This window comes from Onychomys torridus, chromosome 13 (genome assembly GCF_903995425.1).
Source record: "Onychomys torridus chromosome 13, mOncTor1.1, whole genome shotgun sequence".
Taxonomy (NCBI): Eukaryota; Metazoa; Chordata; class Mammalia; order Rodentia; family Cricetidae; genus Onychomys; species Onychomys torridus.
The window spans coordinates 50,198,693-50,220,703 of record NC_050455.1 but is presented as its reverse complement, the minus strand read 5'-3'; the positions used below and the strand labels follow the sequence as shown (position 1 = coordinate 50,220,703).

At 44.4% G+C, this 22,011-nt stretch overlaps 1 protein-coding gene across 9 annotated transcripts in view; it reads left to right on the top strand.

Annotated features, from left to right (window-relative positions):
* The window catches only part of Ablim3 (actin binding LIM protein family member 3), a 116,375-nt gene that overhangs the window by 44,465 nt on the left and 49,899 nt on the right, over positions 1-22,011 (top strand). For all 9 annotated transcript variants that reach the window (XM_036204688.1, XM_036204684.1, XM_036204693.1 and 6 more), the window contains 3 exons: positions 13,070-13,253; positions 15,118-15,230; positions 21,054-21,180. In XM_036204688.1, coding sequence (XP_036060581.1) covers positions 13,070-13,253; positions 15,118-15,230; positions 21,054-21,180 — 424 coding nt within the window. The remainder of the gene's footprint in view (positions 1-13,069; positions 13,254-15,117; positions 15,231-21,053; positions 21,181-22,011) is intronic.

Genomic DNA, 22,011 nt, shown 5'->3' with positions numbered 1-22,011 from the left:
TCGATTCTTACCATTAATTTATATTGAATTTATGGTCAATGGAAACTTCCAGATCTCTTCTTATCAATAATTACCTCAGTCTCATGTATCTGAGATTGGCTTCCCTTGCCACAGACAAGAATCCTAAATTCCTTTCTTTATGCTCCAACTGAGCTTTGCATTGAGGAATATGTATTTCATATTCCCCAATTTGTTTATAGAAGCATATATAGGATATGTCTTAGTTTGTGCAGTTTAAATTTTATATTTATGTTGAGAATTGGGAAATCCTTTAGTACAAGTATTTTGGTGAGGTACTATTTCTGCATCTCAGAAATTGGGGCAGGACAGAAAATAAAGCAATGAAGATGTCATAAGGGAGGGATGTGTATCTCTGCAATTAATTTTCTGAAGAGAGCAGTTACTTTGTGCTCACAACAAAATGTAACCTTGGACCAGTGCCTGCACATGGCTTCTCACTTCCAGCAGGCTGGCCTGGCCTCCTTCATGTGATGGCGTCAGATCTCCAAGCACACGATACACTTCAGTAATCAAGACCTTTCACACCCCAGCTTGGGCTGCACTTGTTCATGTCCTACTATTGACAAAACAAGCAAGAGCCAACCCAGACGCAAGCTCCTGGAGAAACTTTGCCTCTTGTCAGGGAAATCTGAAGCCTCAGATCTCAAGGGTGTGAATGCAGAGAAGGGAATCATTTGGCCATGTCCACAATCCCCACAAGGCGGTTATAGAGTCTTCTTTGATGGAGATTTTCAGGAGGAAAATAGGCCATTATTTTTTCTGAATTTTTCTAGGTCAGCTGCTTGGTGCTAAAACAAATGATAGGATTTGGGTTTCCTTCACTAACAAGGAAGGAGATTGGTTGCCTTCAATAGGCTCCTGGTTAACCATTCTAAAATGTCTACACATGCCTCTCGCAACTCTTTCAACATGCTGTACTGTGCTGAGATTAAAGGAAGGAATCCACAGAGGTCAGAAACAGTAAAGGAATTGCTGGGAGAAGCCAGTGCCAGATTTCATCTCCATGATTTGTGCAAAGCCTTGGAGACATCAAGCTTACGTGGATCTATGGTGAAAAACAGACCATGCTAGAGCCACCAAAGCTGGGATATAATAGACCACACAGCAGAGGCCCTGCAGAGGGCCTACTCCAAGTGCATGATGGGAAAATGGCTCCCAAAAGCAAGGATAGCAAGGAAGCCTGCCTCCTGGGTACAAGGGACTAAAACGTCTATGCAGCTGTTGAGAATCCATCCTTTACATGATTCATGGGTGAGACTCATACTATGTATACATTTTATGAGTCAAAGTATATTTTTAGTTTCTATGAATAATTTTATTTTCAATATGCCATGGCTAGAAATGAAAACCCGACAGGTCCCTACAAAGCAAGGTTGAAAAGCATTAATAAACACACAGACACACACCAAAACAAACAAACAAACAAACAAACAAATTTAAAAAAAAAAAAAAAACCAGGGCAAGGTGGTGCATGAAACTTCACAGAGGAGGAGGGGTTGACCAAAAACAAAAGGAATGTTAAACGAAAAATAAAAATCTTATGATGGAAAAAAAAATCTAAATAACCAAAAATCTCACAAACAGTTGTTGAGCAGCCCAGCATCTGAGAGGTGGAGGCTTTCAGACCAGAAAGAAAACAAGTACAAAATAAAACAAAAATCCAAAATGGGAGGGCAGAGGCAGAAAAACTGGGGGTTGGGGGTCATCCTCAGCTACACTAAGTCTGGGGCCAGCCTTGGGTATGTGAGCCCTCTCTGAAGGCACCTGCATATGAGAGAATTAGACGTGGCTCTGCAGGGACTACAGAATGCCTTCCCTAGAGATTCAGGAGTCCTTGGAGATTGGTTCATTGCGAGACATGTCGCCTTGATAACCAGATTCTGAGCCTCCTTAACGCTTCTAGAACTTTGAGGAGCCAGGGGTTATGGTTGTCCCAGGAAGACTCATCTGGACCCACACTCCGGCACCAGTAAAAGCAACTGTGCTCGCTGACCAGCAAGGAGGCCTTCTTGGGTGGATGGAGAGGTCCCTGGTTCTCCATCCTTATTGCAGGCACTCACGGTAAAATGGCTAGTAAAAGGTAGAGCCACTGGCTGGATTGGGTAGGATAGGACAAGGGCTCAAGGATTCGAACTGGCTAGTGGAGCAGGGTTGGACTGGATAAAATAGGATACATACTCAGTGGTACCCTTCTGCTTCTGCTCATGCTCCCACCATTAGAACCAAGTCTCAGCTTGCTCCTCCAGGTTGAGTCTGGTGGCCAGGACCTTGCAAGCCTCCTGGTCAGGGTAGGGGTCCACTCTGAAATGTGTCTTCAGCACCTGGTGCTGCTCCAAGGCGGCATCGGTGACTCAGTCTATAGTCGGGCGGGAAATACCTAGACGCTTCCATCTTGACTGTAGTAGCTCAGTTCAGCTCAATTCAGGTGTTTTCCAGCATCAGCGATTCAAAACCAAGTTTCACACTTGACAAAATAGTAAAAGCAAATAATAATCCTTTTGGAAGGAACCCAGCTTTAATGAGTAAGTCAGAGACAAAAATGCAAATCATGGAGGAGAGAGGTGACAGAAACAACGGAGAGTAGAGTGTGTATTAGAATATACATTAGCTAAAAGTGTATAATAAAACTGCAGGAAAATATAAAAGAATCAGCCTACATACATCGGAGTGAAAGCTCAGATCATCAAAGATAAAGAGGTAATCTCAAAAGCAACCAGAAATAAAAAACAGAGCATCTGCAAATGAATGGTAAATAGAATGACAGTTGACACTTTAATATCAACAAACAAACCGGAAAACAGTAGGATGTTTGTTCGTGTTTTTGAGAGAGGGAAAAAAAACTTGTCAAAGTAGGATTATATATTCATAAAAAACATTTTTCTAGAACAAAGGCAACCCCACATATAACATCATACTTACTGGTGAAAAGACTGAATTTTTCCTTATAAAATAAAGAACGAGATAGGGATATCTGACCTCACCACTAACGCTCAGTGATTTACTGGGTTAGGCAAGAAAATTAAATTTTAAAAAGTATGTAAGTTGAGAAGAAAGGATGAACATGGTTTCCATTGCAGATAACATGATTTCATGTATAGCCAAACCTCTGTAATGCATGAAAAAAAACCTATTAAAACTGATAAATAAAAACGTTTCAGAACACAAGATCAATATTCCGAACCATTTGTGTGTTTGTACACTGGTAATGAACAATCTGAAAATAAATTTGAGAGAACTAGAGATGTATTCGCTCAGCGGTAGAGCACTTGCCTAGCATACGCAGGTCCTGAGTTCAATTCTGAGCACCACTAAAAATAAAATAAAACTGAGGAAACGATTCCAGGGGCTGGTGAAATGGCGCAGTGGGTAAGGGCACTTGCCAACAAATCTGCCAATTTGAGTTCAATCCCCAGAACCCACGTGATGGAAAGAGAATTGATTCCATAAGTTGTTCTCTGGCCTCCACACATGAACTATGTCATGCACACCCACACACATACAACACACGATAAATACAGTTTTTAAAAATTCTACTTACAAATAAATATGACAAAACATAAAAATTATGACAACTAGAAACTGCTACATCAAACAGACAGCCATCCCATCTTCATAAATTAGACCGTAATGCTGCTAAGAAAGCTTGAATTCAGTTGGGTCAACATAACATAATGTCTAGTCACCTCTGGTTCTCATAACAATACTATAGACTGCGTGGCTTAAAAATAGAAATTTATTTTTGACATTTCTGAAAAGATGAATAGTATAAAATCAGGACGTGTTGGGATCTAATGAGGACTCCTCCTGGCTTGCAGATAGCCACCATAGCAACAGCATCTCTACATGGTAAAGAGAAGGTGGAAGGGGCTCCTTGTAAGGGAACCAATGCCACGCCTTACAGGACTCAACTCTCAAGACCTCATCTAAACCTAAACCTAATTATCTTATGACAACCACATCCCCAAATACCATCAGAGTGGGTGGGTAAAGCTTCAGCATATGCATTTCAAGGCAGCATAAATCAGTCCATAAAATTCATATCGATTTACAAAGAGCAAACATGGAGGACCCAACACTTCTCATTTTGAAAACTTGCATGCAGTGTGGTGCATGCACAGGGATTGACATACCAATCAATAAAATAGAATCAAGTGTCCAGAAATAAACCTTTATATTTATGGCCAGTTTATTTTCAACAAGGGTGCCAGGATAATTCAGTCAGGGGGGAAAAAGAATCTTTCTATAAATGGTTCCAGGAAAACTGATTATTCACAGACAAAAAAGAAAGACAGAAAATAGACTGTTTCTTACAAACATAAAAATTAACTCAAAATGGTTCAAAGACAAACATATGAGCTAAACTGTAAAATTCTAAAGAGAAAATAGATGAGTAAATCGCTGTGACCTTGAGCAGGGCACCAGCTTCTCAGATAATATGAGAAGGAGATTCAACAAAGGAAAAATACGCCAATTAAACATCATCAAAGCTTCAAAACACATCCTTTATTTTTTTTTCTTTTTTGAGACAAGGTCTCATTTTGTAACCTTTAACTCCCCATCTATACAAGACTGACCTCGAACTCACAGATATCCACCTGCCTCTGCCTCCTAAGAGCTAGGATTAAAGGAGTATGGTACCATGCTTGGCCTAAATACACTCTTAAGAATGTGAACAGATAACAGCCCAAATAGAAGAAAATATTTACTCATCAGATATCTAATCAAACACTGTGCCCAACCCATGTAAGGAATTTTTACAATGTAATGATAAAAAATAAATAAAAATAAATAAATAAATAAATAAATAAATAAATAAATAAATAAATAAATAAGTGAGTTTCAAAATGGGCAGAGGGGGGGCTGGAGAGATGGCTCAGAGGTTAAGAGCGCCGACTGCTCTTCCAAAGGTCCTGAGTTCAATTCCCAGCACACACATGGTGGCTCACAACCATCTGTAATGAGATCTGGCACCCTCTTCTGTGAATATAATAAACAAGTAAATAAATAAATAAATAAAATGGGCAAAGGAAGTGACATTTCTCCAAAGTTATGGAAATATCCCATAAACACATAAAAAATGCTCAGTAGCATTAGAATTCAAAGACAGCAAATCAAACCACAATGCACACAAGTTCCCGTACATTAAGGATGGCTAATATCAGAAAAGCCCAGTACAAGTGATGAGGAGGATGTGGAGACATTGCAACCCTTGTGTACTGGGAATATAAACAATTGTGCTGTTTTAGAGACGTCTGGCAGTTCCTCAGAAGATTAAGCATAGAATTCAAAATTCCACTCCTAGGCGGCTTTCATTTTAGGAAAAAAAAATGAAAACCGAGTCTGGGAGGTGATTGACAAGAGTGAATACTGGAGCCCCAAAACCATGTAAAAGGCAGCTAATCCACTTGGTGAGATGGGAAGTGGAGACAGGTGGATTCCTAGGAGCTCAGGAACCAGTGAGCCTGCCATGTGAAAAAGCTGCAGACCAATCAGCAGTTAGAAGGCAATTAAGGACCAACAGCCAAGGTTGACCTTTGACCTCCATACCTGTGCCATACACACAGGTACCTGCATCCCCCACATACACAAATGCATACACATGCACATATACAAAAACAGTGAAATATTTTCACACAAGTATTATACATGATGTTCATAGCAGTACTACTCATAGTAGTTGAAAAGGGATTATCAAATATCAGTTGATGAACTGATAAATAAAATAGATTCTGTCTATACAATAGAATATTATTCATCAATAAACAGAATGAAATACATTCTCTAATTAAACGAACCTTTGAAACACATGAGAAACCCATTACAAATATGTATTTCAAACTACATATATGAAATACTCAGAATATGCAAGATTACTGGTTGGAAGAGGTTTCGGAAATGGAAGTACTGATATTAATGGGCTTAGACTGTATTTTGGATGTGATGAAATACCAAATATCCTAAAGTATACTAAACATGCCTGAGTATACATTTTAAATAGTTGGATTTGATAGCATGATATTGTGTGTCATGAAGACTGCTCAAAGAACATTTTTAGACAGAAGCTGAATTTTATTTTAACAGACCCTCATTAAATGAAATTTTGGAGTGTGTTCTGTAGGCAGAAGGAAAGGGACCCAAGATGGAAGAAATGAGATCTAAGATGCAATGATCAGCAGAATCTCAATGGGAAATAGAAAATGCTTAGCAGTGATGAGAGCCAAAGATATCATGCATAAAATACTTATATTAGAAATGTTAAGTGGCCGGGTAGTGGTGGAGCACGCCTTTCATCCCAGCACTCGGGAGGCAGAGGCAGGAGGATCTCTGTGAGTTTGAAGCCAGCCTGGGCTACAGAGCGAGATCCAGGACAGACACCAAAGCTACACAGAGAAACACTGTCTTGAGAAAGAAAGGTAAAGTGGTGCTCAGAAAAAAAGCATAGAACCTCAAATAGTCATAACAGAAAAGAAGTTTGAACACTGCTCCACCAAATACCCCATTTTACAAGTTGGAAAAGCAGAGTGAGGTTGAGGGAAACAAGAGGAAGGAAATAATGGTAGACACCACTGGAAACCACAGAAGAAAAAAGCCAAAGAGAGCTCTTTCCAAATACAAGTTAAATAGACAAAGTGATTGAAAACTATTTAAGGAGAAAGAAGAAGTATGTGAGTGGACAATATTAAAGAAGAAAGATACATAACGTGTTAGCAACAGTTCAGAATAATAGATTTGAAAACTTGGGTAAAAAAAATTAATCCTGTCAAAGTGAAACTTACTAAACCTTAACTTTAAAAAATGTTAAAAAGCTGAGTGGTCCTGCAGCTCCCCAAGATAGTGACCCACTGGATCTGTAGCTGAAACTCTTTTGCAAAAGGAAAGGAGGGTCAGCAGCAAAGAACTGGATAAGTAGACTATCTTAAGTTTGCAAACCTCTGATGAAGTGATGTAGCAAGACAGTGGTAGTCAATAGCCAATTCTACCCCAGCCCCACCCCAACCTCTGATGAAGTGATATATCAAGACAGTGGTAGTCAATAGCCAATTCTACCCCAGCCCCACCCCAAACCTCTGATGAAGTGATGTATCAAGACAGTGGTAGTCAATAGCCAATTCTACCCCAGCCCCACCCCAACCTCTGATGAAGTGATGTATCAAGACAGTGGTAGTCAATAGCCAATTCTACCCCAGCCCCACCCCAACCTCTGATGAAGTGATGTATCAAGACAGTGGTAGTCAATAGCCAATTCTACCCATACCCCAAACAATTAATGTGCAATGAACCAAGCATCTATTGGCACTTCTAGACTTAACTATCAAGCCACAGAAGTGTAAGGTGGGGAGCAGGTTAACCAGTGCCACAAGGTATAGCCAGCAAAACTCAAACTCTAGGGAACTTCAGAGGACAGGTGACCCGCTGAAGAGATGGCTCAGTGGTTAGGAGCACTTGTTGCTCTTATAGACCAGGATTCGGTTCCTAGCACCTGTACAAACCATCTCTAACTCCTGTTCCAGGGGATCTGATGCTCTCTTCTCACCTCTGAGGGCACTAGGCCTGCACATGGTACACAGGCATACATGCAGGCAGAACACTCATACATAAAAAGTCAAATAAATGCATCTAGAAAATAAATTTAAGATGGCAGTGCTGTACTGGGTAAACTGTAGATTCAAAGTAATTCTGGTGCATTCCATAAAGTCTCTCATGGAAATTAGGAGTGTGCTAAAAGTGAAATCTTGGCAGAAGGTCTGTGGTTGTCCACGTCCCTGAAGAACAACAGCAAAGCCAAGGGCCTGTCCAACTAGCTATCACTGCTTATTGTTAGTGTGGAAGTTATTGACACACAGAACCTTGGAATAAGGACATGTAGATAGGCCAGGAGAACTGAATATAGAACCAGAGCAAAGCACATAAGGAAACAGATCTGTTGCTGATCAGTGGAGAACAATTAAGCTGCTTCATAAACAGCACAGGCATGATTAACTATCCATGTGGAGGAAATTGAATCCCTACTGTATATTCCTCACTAATGTTGATTCCAGATGGGTGGATGCAGCCATATGAAAAGCAATACAACCAACCGTCTAGAAAACAACATCGAGGAATCCTTTCAGAATTTCAGAGTAGAGAAGCGTTTCTTAAATGAGGTACAGAGCATTCAAGCCATAAAGAAAACAATGGTAAATTAACAACATAAAAACTGAGGTTGTACACCAGAGTCTCAGTGATAAAGCTCATGGCTGAGCATCTTCCAGACATGTGTTGCTCAGGGTAATTTTTTTTTTCCAGAGCTGAGGACCGAACCCAGGGCCTTGTGCTTGCTAGGCAAGCAAGCGCTCTACCACTGAGCTAAATCCCCAACCTCACTCAGGGTAATTTTAACTGTTAATTTGTCACAATAGAGAATCACCTTGGAAGGGGGGTCACAGTGAGAAATTGTCTAGAACAGGTTGGCTTATGGCTGTCTATGAGGCTTGTCTCGATTGTTAATTGGAGTAGGTAGACCCACCTTGAATGTGGGAGACACCATTTCTTGGGTGGACCCTGGACTGGATGAGAGTGAAGGAAACTCACTGAATACTCAGTCCTGGGTATTAAGCACAAGCAAGCTGAGAAAGGCAGGTGTATTTACTCTCTCTGCTCCTGACTGTGGATGTGCTTATGGACCTGCTGCTGCTTGAGCGCCTGACTTGACTTCTCTACAATGACGGACTGGGACCTGGAACTGTACGCTAAATAAACCCTTTCTCACTCCCCCGTAAAAACAACTGAGGATGTGACGTCATCAGGAAACACAAAGTGAGGAAGACTGGAGCTGCAGGTGTTAGCAGTGAAAAGGTGACAGTGAAAAGGATTTGTTTCTAAGAGATTAAAACAAAAAACAAAAAACAAAAAACAAAAAAAACACCACTCAAAGCTTCAATGGATAAAAGATTTTAGCCTTTTACTGGGCAGGAAATACAAATGGCCCATAAACATATGGAAATGTTCTCAAATTCACTAATCATCAGGAAAATGGAATTTAAAGTCACACTCCAATATCATTTCCCATGTGTCATGTTGACAAATCAAGTCTCTCCAAGTATTGGTGGTAATGAGGATCTGTGGGATCTGCTGGTGGGAACATCAATTAAGAAAAAGAGAAGAAAAAAAACTAGAAGGTAGATAGCAATGCTCATAGCAGCATTTTTATAGGAGCAGCACTTGCCAAAGCTGTGGACCTCAGCCGTGGGACAGTCTCTGCAGCTGCATCCGCCCCATGTGACTTGAACACCCAGCCCCCAGAGACTGTGCAAGCACAGAAGAGTACGTGCAAAGGGGTCAAGCAATGTCAAGCTCAGACCCAGGCTATACTCAATGATCTGTTATGTGTGGACATATGGTAAATCTATAAAGAAAAGCAAAAGGATAATAACCACCCAATCAGGGGCCGTGTGGGAAGGGGGCACTATCAGGGAGCCACAGACAGGTTCCTCAGGTGCTGAGAATGTCCTAATTCAGAGACTTGGTATAAGTGTGTGGACATGTGTTTTAATTATTCTTTAAACTGTGCAGATGCATTTTTCTGGGTGTTATATATTTTACAATTAAAAGATTTCAAATGTTGAATTAGATCAACCTCCAAGCCCTTCTAACTATAATCTTGAAATTTTATAAAATCTAGTCTTGAACGTCTTGATTGCTCTGGCAGAATCCTAGACTCGCACACCTGGTATTTCCATAGTAACAAGCTAGCCCCCTCATCTTACAAAAGAGCTACAGAGAAGAGAGGGAACTTTTAAATTAGGTGACACTTGAGATGTAGACAAGGACCATCGACAAAAGTCCAGCCACCTGCAAAACAGTATATTTTTCTTTGGCATATGCTATGGCTGTGCGTGAGATCCACTTCCAGGTAGTGTGTTTGCAGCTAGCCTTCATCTGCATTTTCAACAAGCAGTTCTAAGTGTGTGGGAATCTATCTTTCTTATTGCCCAGCCATATGACCTGATTCAGCTTTGTTTTTATTTTTGAGTGTGTGTGTGTGTGTGTGTGTGTGTGTGTGTGTGTGTGTGTGTGAGAGAGAGAGAGAGAGAGAGAGAGAGAGAGAGAGAGAGAGAAGAGAGAGAAGAGAGAAAGTGTGTGTGTGTCCACAAGTAGAAGTCAGAGGACAACCTCACCTCCTCTCTTGTTTATTGCTGCATACTCCAGGCCAGCTCTCTATACCTCCCATCTCACTGTAAGAGCACTGGGATTATAAATGTGCTTCACTGGGCTGGCTTTACATGGGTTCTGAGTATCCAAACTCAGGTCCTCATGGCCAGGGAGCAGCGGCTTTACCCATTCATCTCCCCAGTCCCAAGTGGTTGTTTTTTTAATCATTAGACTTTTATGTATGGTGTGGTGTGGTGTGGTGTGGTGTGGTGTGGTGTGGTGTGATGTGTGTGTGTGTGTGTGTGTGTGTGTGTGTAATGGCTACCCAGATATACTTATCCTCATAAGTTCTTCATGTAGCATGTGCCATGTGTGTGAGGCTCTGCCTGGCCTCATCCATATCTGCTGTACTTCTCCTGTTTGCTCCTTGCCTCCCATCCCTGCTCCCTACTGTATTTCCAGGAGCCCCTAAGATTCTTATCAACTTTTACATCCTTCCTACCAGAAACCTCCTCCTCAAGCTCCTTGGAGGAAATGAAGGAACTGATTGTTCCGAGTTTTCTCATGGTCTCCTGCTTCTCTCCACTGGGAGAGATGACTCTGGAGGTGGAGTTGGCAGAGAAAACAAAGGAGAAAAAAAAAGAAGGGAAAAAACAGGAACTGTTTCCAATGAGGTAGTAGGCTGTGACCCAACTAATTCCATGAAGCAATTGATCTACCACCTGCATGCCCAGAACAGCCTGTGCTCTGCCTCTGCCTGCTCCCAAGGCCAGGTATTGTTTGAGAGGATGAATTTTCATGGTGCCTGAAAGCTGAGCCCTTCCTGGCCCCCTGTCACCATGGTCCCCACCATCCACCCTGCCTTCCCCTAGCCCAGCAAGACTTCATACCAAATTCAAAATGCTCAGACACGTGGGTGGCAAGCCCCAAGTTTTGCTCTTGGACCCACAGGAGGTCAGTTCTAAAATTTCAGCCTCTTCAGTTTGTACAGAAGTAAACTGAGGCCCCAGGAAGGAGAGGGCCAAGTTCACGGTCATCCAGAGACTCAGTGGCAGGGATGACACTAGAGCCAGGTGATCTAATTCCTGGATCAGTCCATCCCCCACTGTCTGTTAAGCCTGCTGCCAGCCTACAGCAGTGAGCAAACACTGGCGAGATATGTTTGCTCTCCAGTTTCCAGCCTGGCTTCTTTTGCAGAACTCTCAGTAATGAAGTAGTATTTGCTGAGGTGATGTCACCCATTACAAGCTGGCTCCACAGATCAACAGGCTTGGAAACTATTGTGTCGCTTTCCCTACCAAAATACTCAGGGAACCCGTGTCAAAGACCAGAGTACCTATTGGGTGCTGTACAGAGAGCCGTAACTCTTTAGGCTAGCTGTATCCAGCCCTTTCCACCCAAAGACAGCCCGTGTGGAAAGCCAAGCTACCAGACAGTCTCCAGATAGGTGCAGACAAGGTGGGGGTGGGGGGCTAGACATAGAACCCACGGGGCTTCCCAGTTACCTTCCTTTGATTCCTGGCTGACCCATTATGGTTTTAGCTGAACTGGTACACCCACCTGCTTACTGTGGTTCCATTGTTCCATTGTCTCTGGGACTCTTTTCGTTTCCATGGGAGAAACAGCCTCTTTCCATAGCTTCTCGCGGTCATTTCATAAATTAACTTCCTATTGGGCAAGCTTATCCCCACACAGGAGATTCCTCTGATGGGGCTTGCTCCCCCCCCCATAAATTCAGTTGTTTGGATACCTATGAATTCACCAGTTTTTCTCTTACCAAATGCTCTTTATTTCTACACAATGCCAAGCCGGAGAAAGCTTCCCAATCAATATCAGCTTGGTTTCTGAGTCCTGTGACCAACGTGTGTGTTGTTTTCAGCAACCATGTGTAGCCATCAAGTTCCGGTGGATAGCCAAGAGTCATGGCAAAGCCCGCATTGTTTTGTAGCCTCTGGAATATCTCACCTCACCGTCAGCACCAACCAACAGCCCAGGAACTATCCCACATGTACAAAACCTGAACTTGTTAAACTGAACTGTTGCCTTCCTCCTGGTGGGCTGAAACCATCTTTTCCTGTGTGACTTCTCAGACTCCGCTGTGTCCCAATCCCACCCCATACAGCTGTGGCTGGCAACTTCCTGCCTCTGTGCTCTGTTGCATTTCATGTTCGCTTGGATGCCACCTGAGCCAAGGATCCTCTCATCATCCCTCCCTCCACAGTGACAGGGTTCCTTTCTCTCCCCTTCTCCCCCGCCACTGCTGTCTGTACCTACCCCATCGCCCCATCACCCATAATGTATAGCATCTTCTCTCTGTAGACACGTTTGCCTCTCTGAAGTTCAGGGATTATGTATTTTGCATCCATGCCTAGAAGCAGACCAACCCTGCTGATTGGCTGTAGCAAGAACCAACCAGATACCTCACATTTCCCATCCCATTGCCAAACCAGATTATCTCCTGTTAAGGATGTGGAGCCTGGGGTCTCCACATTGCTTATGACCTGGTGGGAAGTCAAGCACAGAGCAAGCTCCCAGATTTTTCAATGAGTGATTCTTTCTCAGATCCATGATACCACCAGCTGTGTGGCATGTCGTGAGTCCTAGGGCCTTGAAATACAGGATATTGGACTACTGTACAGGATCCATGATTCCTAGGGAATATACATCAGAATCAGCTGAGCAGAGTGAAAATCCAGCCCTGGCCTCTGGAATTCCAAACCAGGCTCAGGCATCTACCTCTGAAGAGCTCCATATGATTCTAATGCAGGTGACCCAAAGGCCCATGAGCTCTGACATGCCACCATCCCATGGCGCCTAATGACAATGTCAGACACCAGCCTCACCCCTGGTAAGGATATTCTGTTTGCACATTCTCCCTGGACTCAACCTGCACTGTGTCTTCCCTTGTTTCTGCAAGTGTGTGGTTGCGGCCTGGCCCAGTCGGGCTTCTTCTTCAAGAACCAGGAGTACATCTGCACCCAGGACTACCAGCAGCTCTACGGCACCCGCTGTGACAGCTGCCGGGACTTCATCACGGGGGAGGTCATCTCCGCTCTGGGCCGCACCTACCACCCTAAGTGCTTCGTATGCAGCTTGTGCAGGTGAGTGTCCCAGGGCGCTAGGGCCCTCTGGGGAGGCCCCGGGGAGAGGAAGATGTAGCCTTTCCCAGGCAGCTCAGGAGCATATAGGCTTTACAGTAGGTCTTGGGTTTCTGGAAACTTGAGGGTGGACTGCTCCGGTCGGGCCATGGTTTTCCAAACATCTGGCAGCTAGATAATGTCTTGTCATGTGAGGTCTGATATAAAGCACTAGTGTGTCATATGGTGACAGGAGGGTAAGTTTCCAAACCCCATGCTCCACAGCATTCCATTGCCCCTCAAAAGGCTTCCAAAAAGGCTGGAGAGATGGCTCAGAGGTTAAGAGCACCGACTGCTCTTCCAGAGGTCCTGAGTTCAATTCCTAGCACCCACATGGTGGCTCACAACCATCTGTAATGAGATCTGGTACCCTCTTCTGTATACATGATAAATAAATAAATCTTTTAATAAAAAAAAGGCTTCCACTGAGTTCCCTCAGAAGTCAGGCTAGAAGCCACATGTCTGTCTGGCCCAGGCTTCCACACTCTCGTCCTAGGTACCACAGGATGTCCCTTGATAGCCTTCCTCCATCATCTCAGCAGTATCCTCTTGCTGATGGAATGACTGTAGTAAGTGTAAGCCTGTATAACAGAGGTCAAAAGCCTCCTCTGTGTAAGCCTTGGTAATAGAGGTCAAATCCCCTGCAGCCTCACTAGCTTTCATGGAGAAGACCGATGGGGGGCATGCAGAGACCTGTGTCCAGTGACTGGCCCGCAGTGTGCCCGCTCTTCCCACTGTGACAGTCATCCGGCCACTCTTGGGGCATCTCCTCTCAGCCCACTTCCCTGCCAGGCAGCTCAGCCGTGGGTTAATTTAGCAATGTGCACTAAGGCTGTGCTGCATGCATGCCAGGCAACACATTAAGGAGATGGGAACAAAATAAAGGAAACCTCAGCCCTGCCCACAAAAGTGTTAAAATTTAATGGCCATCTCTGATTAAGTCATAAGCAAAATATGATTTGAGTACATGTGTATTTTTATTTGGGAAAAGAAAGTATTGATTAATTATTTTTCCCAATAATGTAACCACTGGTTTGTTGCCAAATAGAGTAACCAGTTAGCATTTCTGATTAATAGTTGTGTAAAAAAAAGGAATAACAAATCGGGACAGTGAGGATATAGCTACCCAAATTCCCACCCCAGAATTTCCCCCACTGCCCCATGTGGCTGATAAAAAGACAGTGGGGCCACTTGCTAGGGGTTAAGCTGGGAGTGCACGTGATAGGTACCCCATACCACATGAGCAAAAAGCAGCCATTCAACATTGGTGGTAGTGCTGGGGATCTGTGTGTAGTTTATCATTCTGCTGGTGGGCAGATTGTGAGCTTGAGAACCCTTGGCTGGAGAAACAGAATAAACACAAAGGAGGAGGTAGAAATGTTGTGTGTGGGGACTGATAATCTTCTCATCAGGAAGAGGGTTTTAAGAACTGTCTAGAGAGCAAAAAGGAGAAATTGGCAAGTTTGGAACCCAAATGGTCTCTCAATATGGCGGGGGGGGGGGGGGGGGGGGGAGGTTGGACAAACTCTGTAAGGAGGAAGTTTCCTCTCTCCCTGTTACAGCTGGGGAGCAAGAGCTCACAACCACAGTATGACTTGCCACTGTCACGTGATATAAATAGCCCAACAAATCACCCAGTTCTGTCCCCCCAGAAGGATCCTGACTGCTTTAGCAAGTCAATTATTCTGAATAGCACTTGCCTTGTCTGATGCTCTAGAGAGCAAGCTTCATGTCTTAGAGAAGACCCAAGCACATGCTTTGGCAGTCACCAGTAGCCACAGGATATTCAGAACAGGAGAAACCGACTCTCTGCCTCATTTCCTTGCAGGAAGCCTTTCCCTATTGGAGATAAGGTGACCTTCAGTGGTAAAGAATGTGTATGCCAGACATGCTCCCAGTCCATGACCAGCAGTAAGCCAATCAAGATCCGTGGACCAAGCCGTGAGTCCTCCCCATAGATACCTCTCTGTTTATGAGCACTGTTCTCCCAAGGACTCTGTCCTGGAGGGAATAGCGGGAGGTTCCCACCCTGGATGGATACTGAAGTATGACCCAGTTGGCATACAGCCTAGACACAAGTTCCACAGCACAATTCGGGGAAGGCGGGCTCCCTAGCTTTAAGCAGTGATAGCCAGAACCACCTAACAGCTACTTGAGTAGATCTTTTCCAGGAGGAGCTGGGTTCCTGGTCCTATGTACCGGAGGGCACTGCAACACGGCCAGTCAAGTGTTTTGTTACCAGTAGTTCTCAATTTTCAGAAGCTCCACTAAGCATTTACAGTTAAATCTCATGAAGAAGTCAGGAATGCCCTAGGAATAAGCCCCAAGGGCTATGCTGGTGCCTCTATGTCAGCCTTGTGGATCATCAGCTTGTGAAAAGACATATTTCTGGGCTCATCTTGAACCAGTGGGAATGGAATCCGGATGTCATCATTCTGCGTGAACTTTGTGGGTGATTCCTTAGCTGTTCCTTAGATTAAGAATGACATCTAGTCATGAGAAAGGCATCCACCATGCCATAATAATGGTGTTTTATCAAGCCACAGATTTGAGGGAGAAGTACAGGTTGAGAGTGTGCCCTACTCTGCAGAAGTCCATCCACTCAAATGTGTATAGTGACCAGATGTTTAAATCACTGTTCCTAGATGTCCTTGCACACACCCACCAGTACACACAGACCCAGCCCCCTGGGTCTCCTAAACCACATTGAGTTCCAGTGATCTTTCATGTTATATGACACTCTGGCTGGCCTCATCAAGAGAATCAATGAAAACCCATCAGCCTCCTATGCTGCATTACTGTGTGGGTTCAGAGACAGCCAGCCATGGCACCAGCACAGTCAGCATGCTGGAGATGCATCACACCAAGGAGGGTGAGCCAAGAACACTCTACATCAGCAGCCCTCAGCTCCCAGGGGCTCCATTACAGTCTGCCTAGCCATGATGAGCTGATGGGGGAGGCGATGAATGGGCTCCCTCCCTTGCCTGCCCCTTCCTTTTAGTGGAGTCTGATCTGTTCCCGGGATGTGATGTTCAGGGCTTTTTCTCCAGTGTCCTTGATGATACTCAAGAACAATCTATTGCTCCGGCCAGGTTTCACCTCAAGGTGGCTGAGTGTGCACACAGCTATCCTTCATAACTCCTTGAAATCATGTCCACATGAAAAAAGACTGGAGAGCAGGATACAGGCTGGAGCCCTGTGGCTTATGCTTCTTGGGAGCCTGGAGACCAGTCCCATGTGTAAAGAACAAAGGGAAGAAAGCTTGAGTTGAGAGGCTGCCAACCTTCTGCAGGAGACAAAGTGGTCTGGTAGCCTCCCTGACACTTGATTTACCTAGCTATGAAAACAGAACGGGGTGCCTTCTCATCCTCCAAGGGATGTTGTAAAAAAAAAAAAAAAAAAGCAGCTGTGTTCCTGTACAGGGATCAAGTTAAAATAACTGTTTAGATAACACCTTAGAATGAATACAAATCAGAGAATTAACCAAAGGGGGAGATTCACCCTGAATGTGGGCAGCATTGCCCTTTAGGCTGGAGAGGCAAATGGCCCACCATCAGGGGCTGAAACTTTCAAAGCATGAGCCAAAATGACTCTTTTGTCCCTTATATTGTTTTTCTCTGGTATTCAGGTACAACAATGAGAAAAGTTTAATGTAGAAAGCTCACCAAAGAAGCTTCGAGAATAAGATTCCTGAGTCTACTGTTAATTCTCTCGGTGCACTGTGTGTTTCTTTGTGCACTGGGGTCTCTCATTCCAGGAGTAGACTTTCTCAACTGAGTGAAAGTCTAATCTGGGAACAAGTTCTAGAAGAGACTTTTTAGAAGAGAGATTCTAAAATGTCTCTACCATAATTTTGCAGATTGGGGTAGTGAGAAAAATGAGGGAACGTTAAAAGAAAAAAAAAGAAAGGAAGAACAAGCTAGCATTTGAGTATTGTCCAGAGGAACCAAGGTCTTTGGCTTATCTCAGAAATAAGATGCATCCACAAGAGCATCTTTCCTGATGTATTTTCCCCCAAGATGATCACTGGGCTGCAAATGCAAGGGCACCCTGACTAGAGGGCTTAGAGAACGTCTCCTGAACTCCCACAGAATAGAGAGAACTAAAGCCAGATCAAAATATGGAGAAAAACCTACCAGGGGGGAAGAACTGGACAAATAACAGTCTTTTCTCAAGCTACAAGAGTCTGAAGTTTCCTCTCTGTAGGGTGGATATATTCTGGAAAAGCAAGAATGTTTACTCAAAGGAAAATAGTCGTGAACTGTCAAGAGGGAATAATTGTGTTATCAGAAGAAAAGAAATGTCTCCTCATAGGTCTCGTAAAGAAGAATCAATACCAGGAGAACCATTAGCATCAGCATTATCACCACCACAATCACCACCTCACCATCACGGTCATTGCCATAACTAGCACAGGTAGCATCCCTAGCGACTCCTCCATCACCACTAATCCACCATCATGTTTATTACCTCACCACTTCCCGCATTTATTCTATGGTCAGGCATTGCAATAAATGAACAGTTAGTATCTCATTTAATTATTGCAAGTCTATGAAGGCAATAAGAGTGATTATTTCAGAAATAAGAAAACTGAGATTCAAAGATTGACTTTTCCAAAGTAGCGCTGATGTTAAGGCATGAGATCTGGCTCTAAGACTATCCCCTTAACACCCTCTGTCAAAAGCACGCCTTTCTAAATGGAAAGGCCCTGTCTTCCTAGGCTGGTTGCCTAAAGCAAGGTGAATAACTTGCTGTGCCTCACAAAGCCCACTTGCCTGTGCTGACCTAAATGGAATGGATGATGTAGGCAAGTAGACTAAAAATGGCTGCATGGGATCTCTAGGGGCTTGGATAATAAAGTGAGAGATTGCAGAGGAACAGGTGGGGGCCCTGTGTTTTCCACCAGCTGAAGATTGTAATTTTGGAATCGAGAGGCATATGAGAGGAGTGGACAGCTGGCTCAGCAAAAAAAAAAAAAAAAAAAAAAACTACCAAGGATACCAAGGATAGGGAGTGCCTCTCCCAGCCCTGCTTGTGGCATCAGACCCACGGGCTCCCAGAGGGGTGTGCCCACCAGTGGACAAGACTGGAAGAAGGAAAAGGGAGGAAAAGTCTCAGAAAACAGGAAGTCAGTACAATGGAAGACCAGCAGAGGAACGTGGTAAGAAAAGCCACAAATAAAGGGCGTCCCAGAATCCTCTTCCCTACCAAGGAGAATTACTCAGGTTCCAGATCAGAGATTTGGCAACACATGGGATATGGGTGAAGAACACAAGAATGTGAAATAGAACAACCGCTTGCGGGAGGCCTGCATTATAATGTTCTTATAATAAAGTTGTCCTGGCCTGATTGTAGGCAAGACATTGAGAAGAGTAACTGAGGCTGGAGATGACTCTTGCCTGGGCCGGCTTCTCACTACTCACTCGACCCTCTCGGCCCAGCGTCCAGCTGCTCCGCTCCACCAGCTCCTAACTGTATGTAGCTCAGAGTGCTAAAATTATCTCAGGTGTGTCCCTATCGCTTCAAGAAATGGTACTTTTACTAGAACGGAATGCCCATTTCTGCATACAGCCGGCTACCAAGGAAGCCCTATAGGAGAGTCAGAGCTTTGTTAAGTGGCTAATATGATGCCTGCCACATGGAGTTCTCCAGTGAATGTGGATGACCATATCAAGTGAAATGTAAGGCATGAGGGGTGTGAGAGAGAGACAGACCATGGTTGCCTTTAGTTATTTGAAGGAACTGGAGGAAATGAGAAAATTGTTCATGGATACATAGAAGTGTGACAGGGTCAGGCCCTAGCTCCACGGAAGGGAGACATCCTTGACAATCATGCCTATCCAAACGTGGCACAAACTAACTCAAGAAGGACTGAGCCTTCGGTATGTGATAAAGCATGAAACAGGCACCGCCTGTCTGGCTGGGAAACGTGGCCTAGTGCTCTGTGAACTTAGAGGCCCTCTGTAATTTTTAGGTCCTCTTAAGGAGCCACAGAAACGCAAGTGTCATATTTGTGACCTAGAAAGTATGACCAGAGACTGTCCGTCTATACACAGAGGAGACATCTGACCTACCAAAGCCATTAAATTTTTAAATCTGCAATTTTATTTTGTTTTTGTTAAGGATTTTAGGGGCGGGGGGAGTGGCTACAGGAAGACTTACGTACTGATTCCAGAAAAGAGAAAGGGAAAGTGATAAATCTCCAAACTCCTTGTCCTCTAGCCTATCTGAAGGCTTAAACCATTTTGCAGTTGGAGACCTTTCTGCCCCAGCTAATGCTCAGGGATGTTAGAAAGGCACTCGGCAGCCAAGTGTTCGGTATTGTAGGAAGTGGCTCCACAAATGGATCAAGTCCCAGATGCTCCCCACAGCCTTCGAAACTCACCACCCACCCTTCCTAGACACACCATCTCCTCTTCCAGGACCAGATTAAGGACTGTCCAGCCAGGCTCCCCCAAGTCTATATGTGGCTTCTCCTCATTTGCTCCAAAGTGTGTGTGTGTCTTATAATGTCAGTAAGGAGGTTTGACCTCTGATAAACTTTGCCCTGGTGACCATTTTCCTCTTCTCAAGTGGACCATCTGATCAACAAGGCCTGAATTCCAAGAATTTCCCAAGGACCTTGGATGCTGGCTGCATTTCCTGCCCCTCTCCCACCCCTCTCTACATCCACTGAACAATAGCCAGACCAGACCATTGGGCTCCAACCTACTTTCTGTCCCAGCAATGGTTTCAGGGTGACAGTGACAGGGAGTGAAAATCTATTTCTGTTTTGAGACAGCCTTTTTGAACTCTAACCATTACATGCCGGGGAATTTACATGATAAATTCCCTCCTTTGCCTGCACACTGTGAGATCCAGTCATTCATATTTTCTTCAGCAAATACCTTTTGAGTTCCCACTCTGTGCCTAGCACCAGGCTAGGCCTGAAAATAGACTTAGCACAGAACACAAATGTGGCCTCTCACTGGTTACTTGTTTCCTTGTTGTGGTTAAATACTTGATAAGTAGCCATTTGCTAGGGAAAGATTTCTTTTGGCACATGGCTCAGAGAATATAGTTCAGTATGTCATGGGAAGACATGGCAGCCAGCGTGAGTCATAGCTGAGGCAGTGGCCATGCCCACAGCAGAGAAAGAGAATGCAGGCACCGGACAGCTAGCTTTCTCCTTTTCTCTTTTTTTACCTAGTCCAGGATCCCAGCCCATGGGGTGGTGCTAATCACACTCAGGGCAGCATCTCCCTCCCTCAATTCAAAGTCTGTGGAAATACCCTCGCATCTGAATGTGTGCCTCTATAGGGTTCGATATCCAGTCAACTTGACCGAGAAGAGTAACCTTGCCTAAAGAGGAATGGAAAGATACAGCCTGTCTCCAGAAACAGGGCTTCTCAAATGTTACCATGCAGAGATCATAGTAAAATTCCATCATCTAGATGGGGGCTGCGATGCTGCAATATCCAAGCTCCTAGGTGGTGCAAATATGTCAGGCACTGGGGGATGAAAGGGAGAAAGCTTGGACGAATGGTGGCCATGGTGAGCAATGAGGGGAGCTCATTCCTTCCTCCTCACTCCATGGTCCTTTGTCCACAGGCCAGAGCTCTGGCAACCTTTCCTCTTGCCTGGTAGTGTCTCTGGGTACTGGCAGTACCAGATTGGCCACCCATGGGGGGAAAAAATGGCATCCACGGACGGGTTCCCTTGGCATGGGATGACGGCAGGAAGTCAAAGGGACCCAACCTGTTCTACTCCCTTTTGTCTTTTCAGACTGTGCTGGGTGCAAAGAGGAGATTAAACATGGCCAGTCACTCCTGGCACTGGACAAGCAGTGGCATGTCAGCTGTTTCAAATGCCAGACCTGTAGTGTCATCCTGACGGGGGAGTACATTAGCAAGTGAGTGTCTCGCCCTCTCCCCACCTGGGCTACCTGGGCCTCTACATCCTAAAAGGCCTGCCCCACCGTCCTCACCCAAATCTCCATCATCACCCTTCATCACATCCACTGGAGGCCACACAAGCCACAATGGCCACTCTCCCAGCCTCTTTCTACCTTCAGACCTTCCCATGTCATTATCTCCCATGATGCACTCACTGGTGGTCTTCCCCTGTGGCTCCTCCCCTTCCTTCCCTATGCCTCCAACTCAGAGGTGGCTTCACACTGTCGCTCCCCACCCCCATTCCTCCATTACTACCCTCAGACTACCAGCATTTATAATTATATATAATAATGTGTATGTTTTAATAATGTGCATGTTTGAAATGGTTTACCACTTACTGAGCTTTCACTATGCACAAAGAACTAACCAACAGCTTTGGATGGATTATGACATAAAGCCTCCAATGGTCAGGCACGGCACATGCTTTTGATCCCAGTACTAAGAAGCAGAGACACGTGAATGTCTGTGAGTTCAAGGCCGGCCTAGTCTACACAGTGAGTTCCAGGACAGCCAGAGTTATAATAGAGAGACCCTGTCTCAAAAATAAAAACAAAACAAAACAAAAAAAACCTCTCGTAGTACAGGTACTCACAGGAGTAAGCACCTTGCATGGTGACAGTTTTACTCTCTGTCCCTCCCTGGGCTGGGGCTTGGATTTAGATATTGCTGTATCCCTGGCATTTAGCACAATGCCTGACACAAAGTCAATACAGTTATTGCATGGGTTTAACTGAGATAGGAGGAGATGGCAGATAAATAAAATTATCAGGTTAGAGGACTCAACCTCA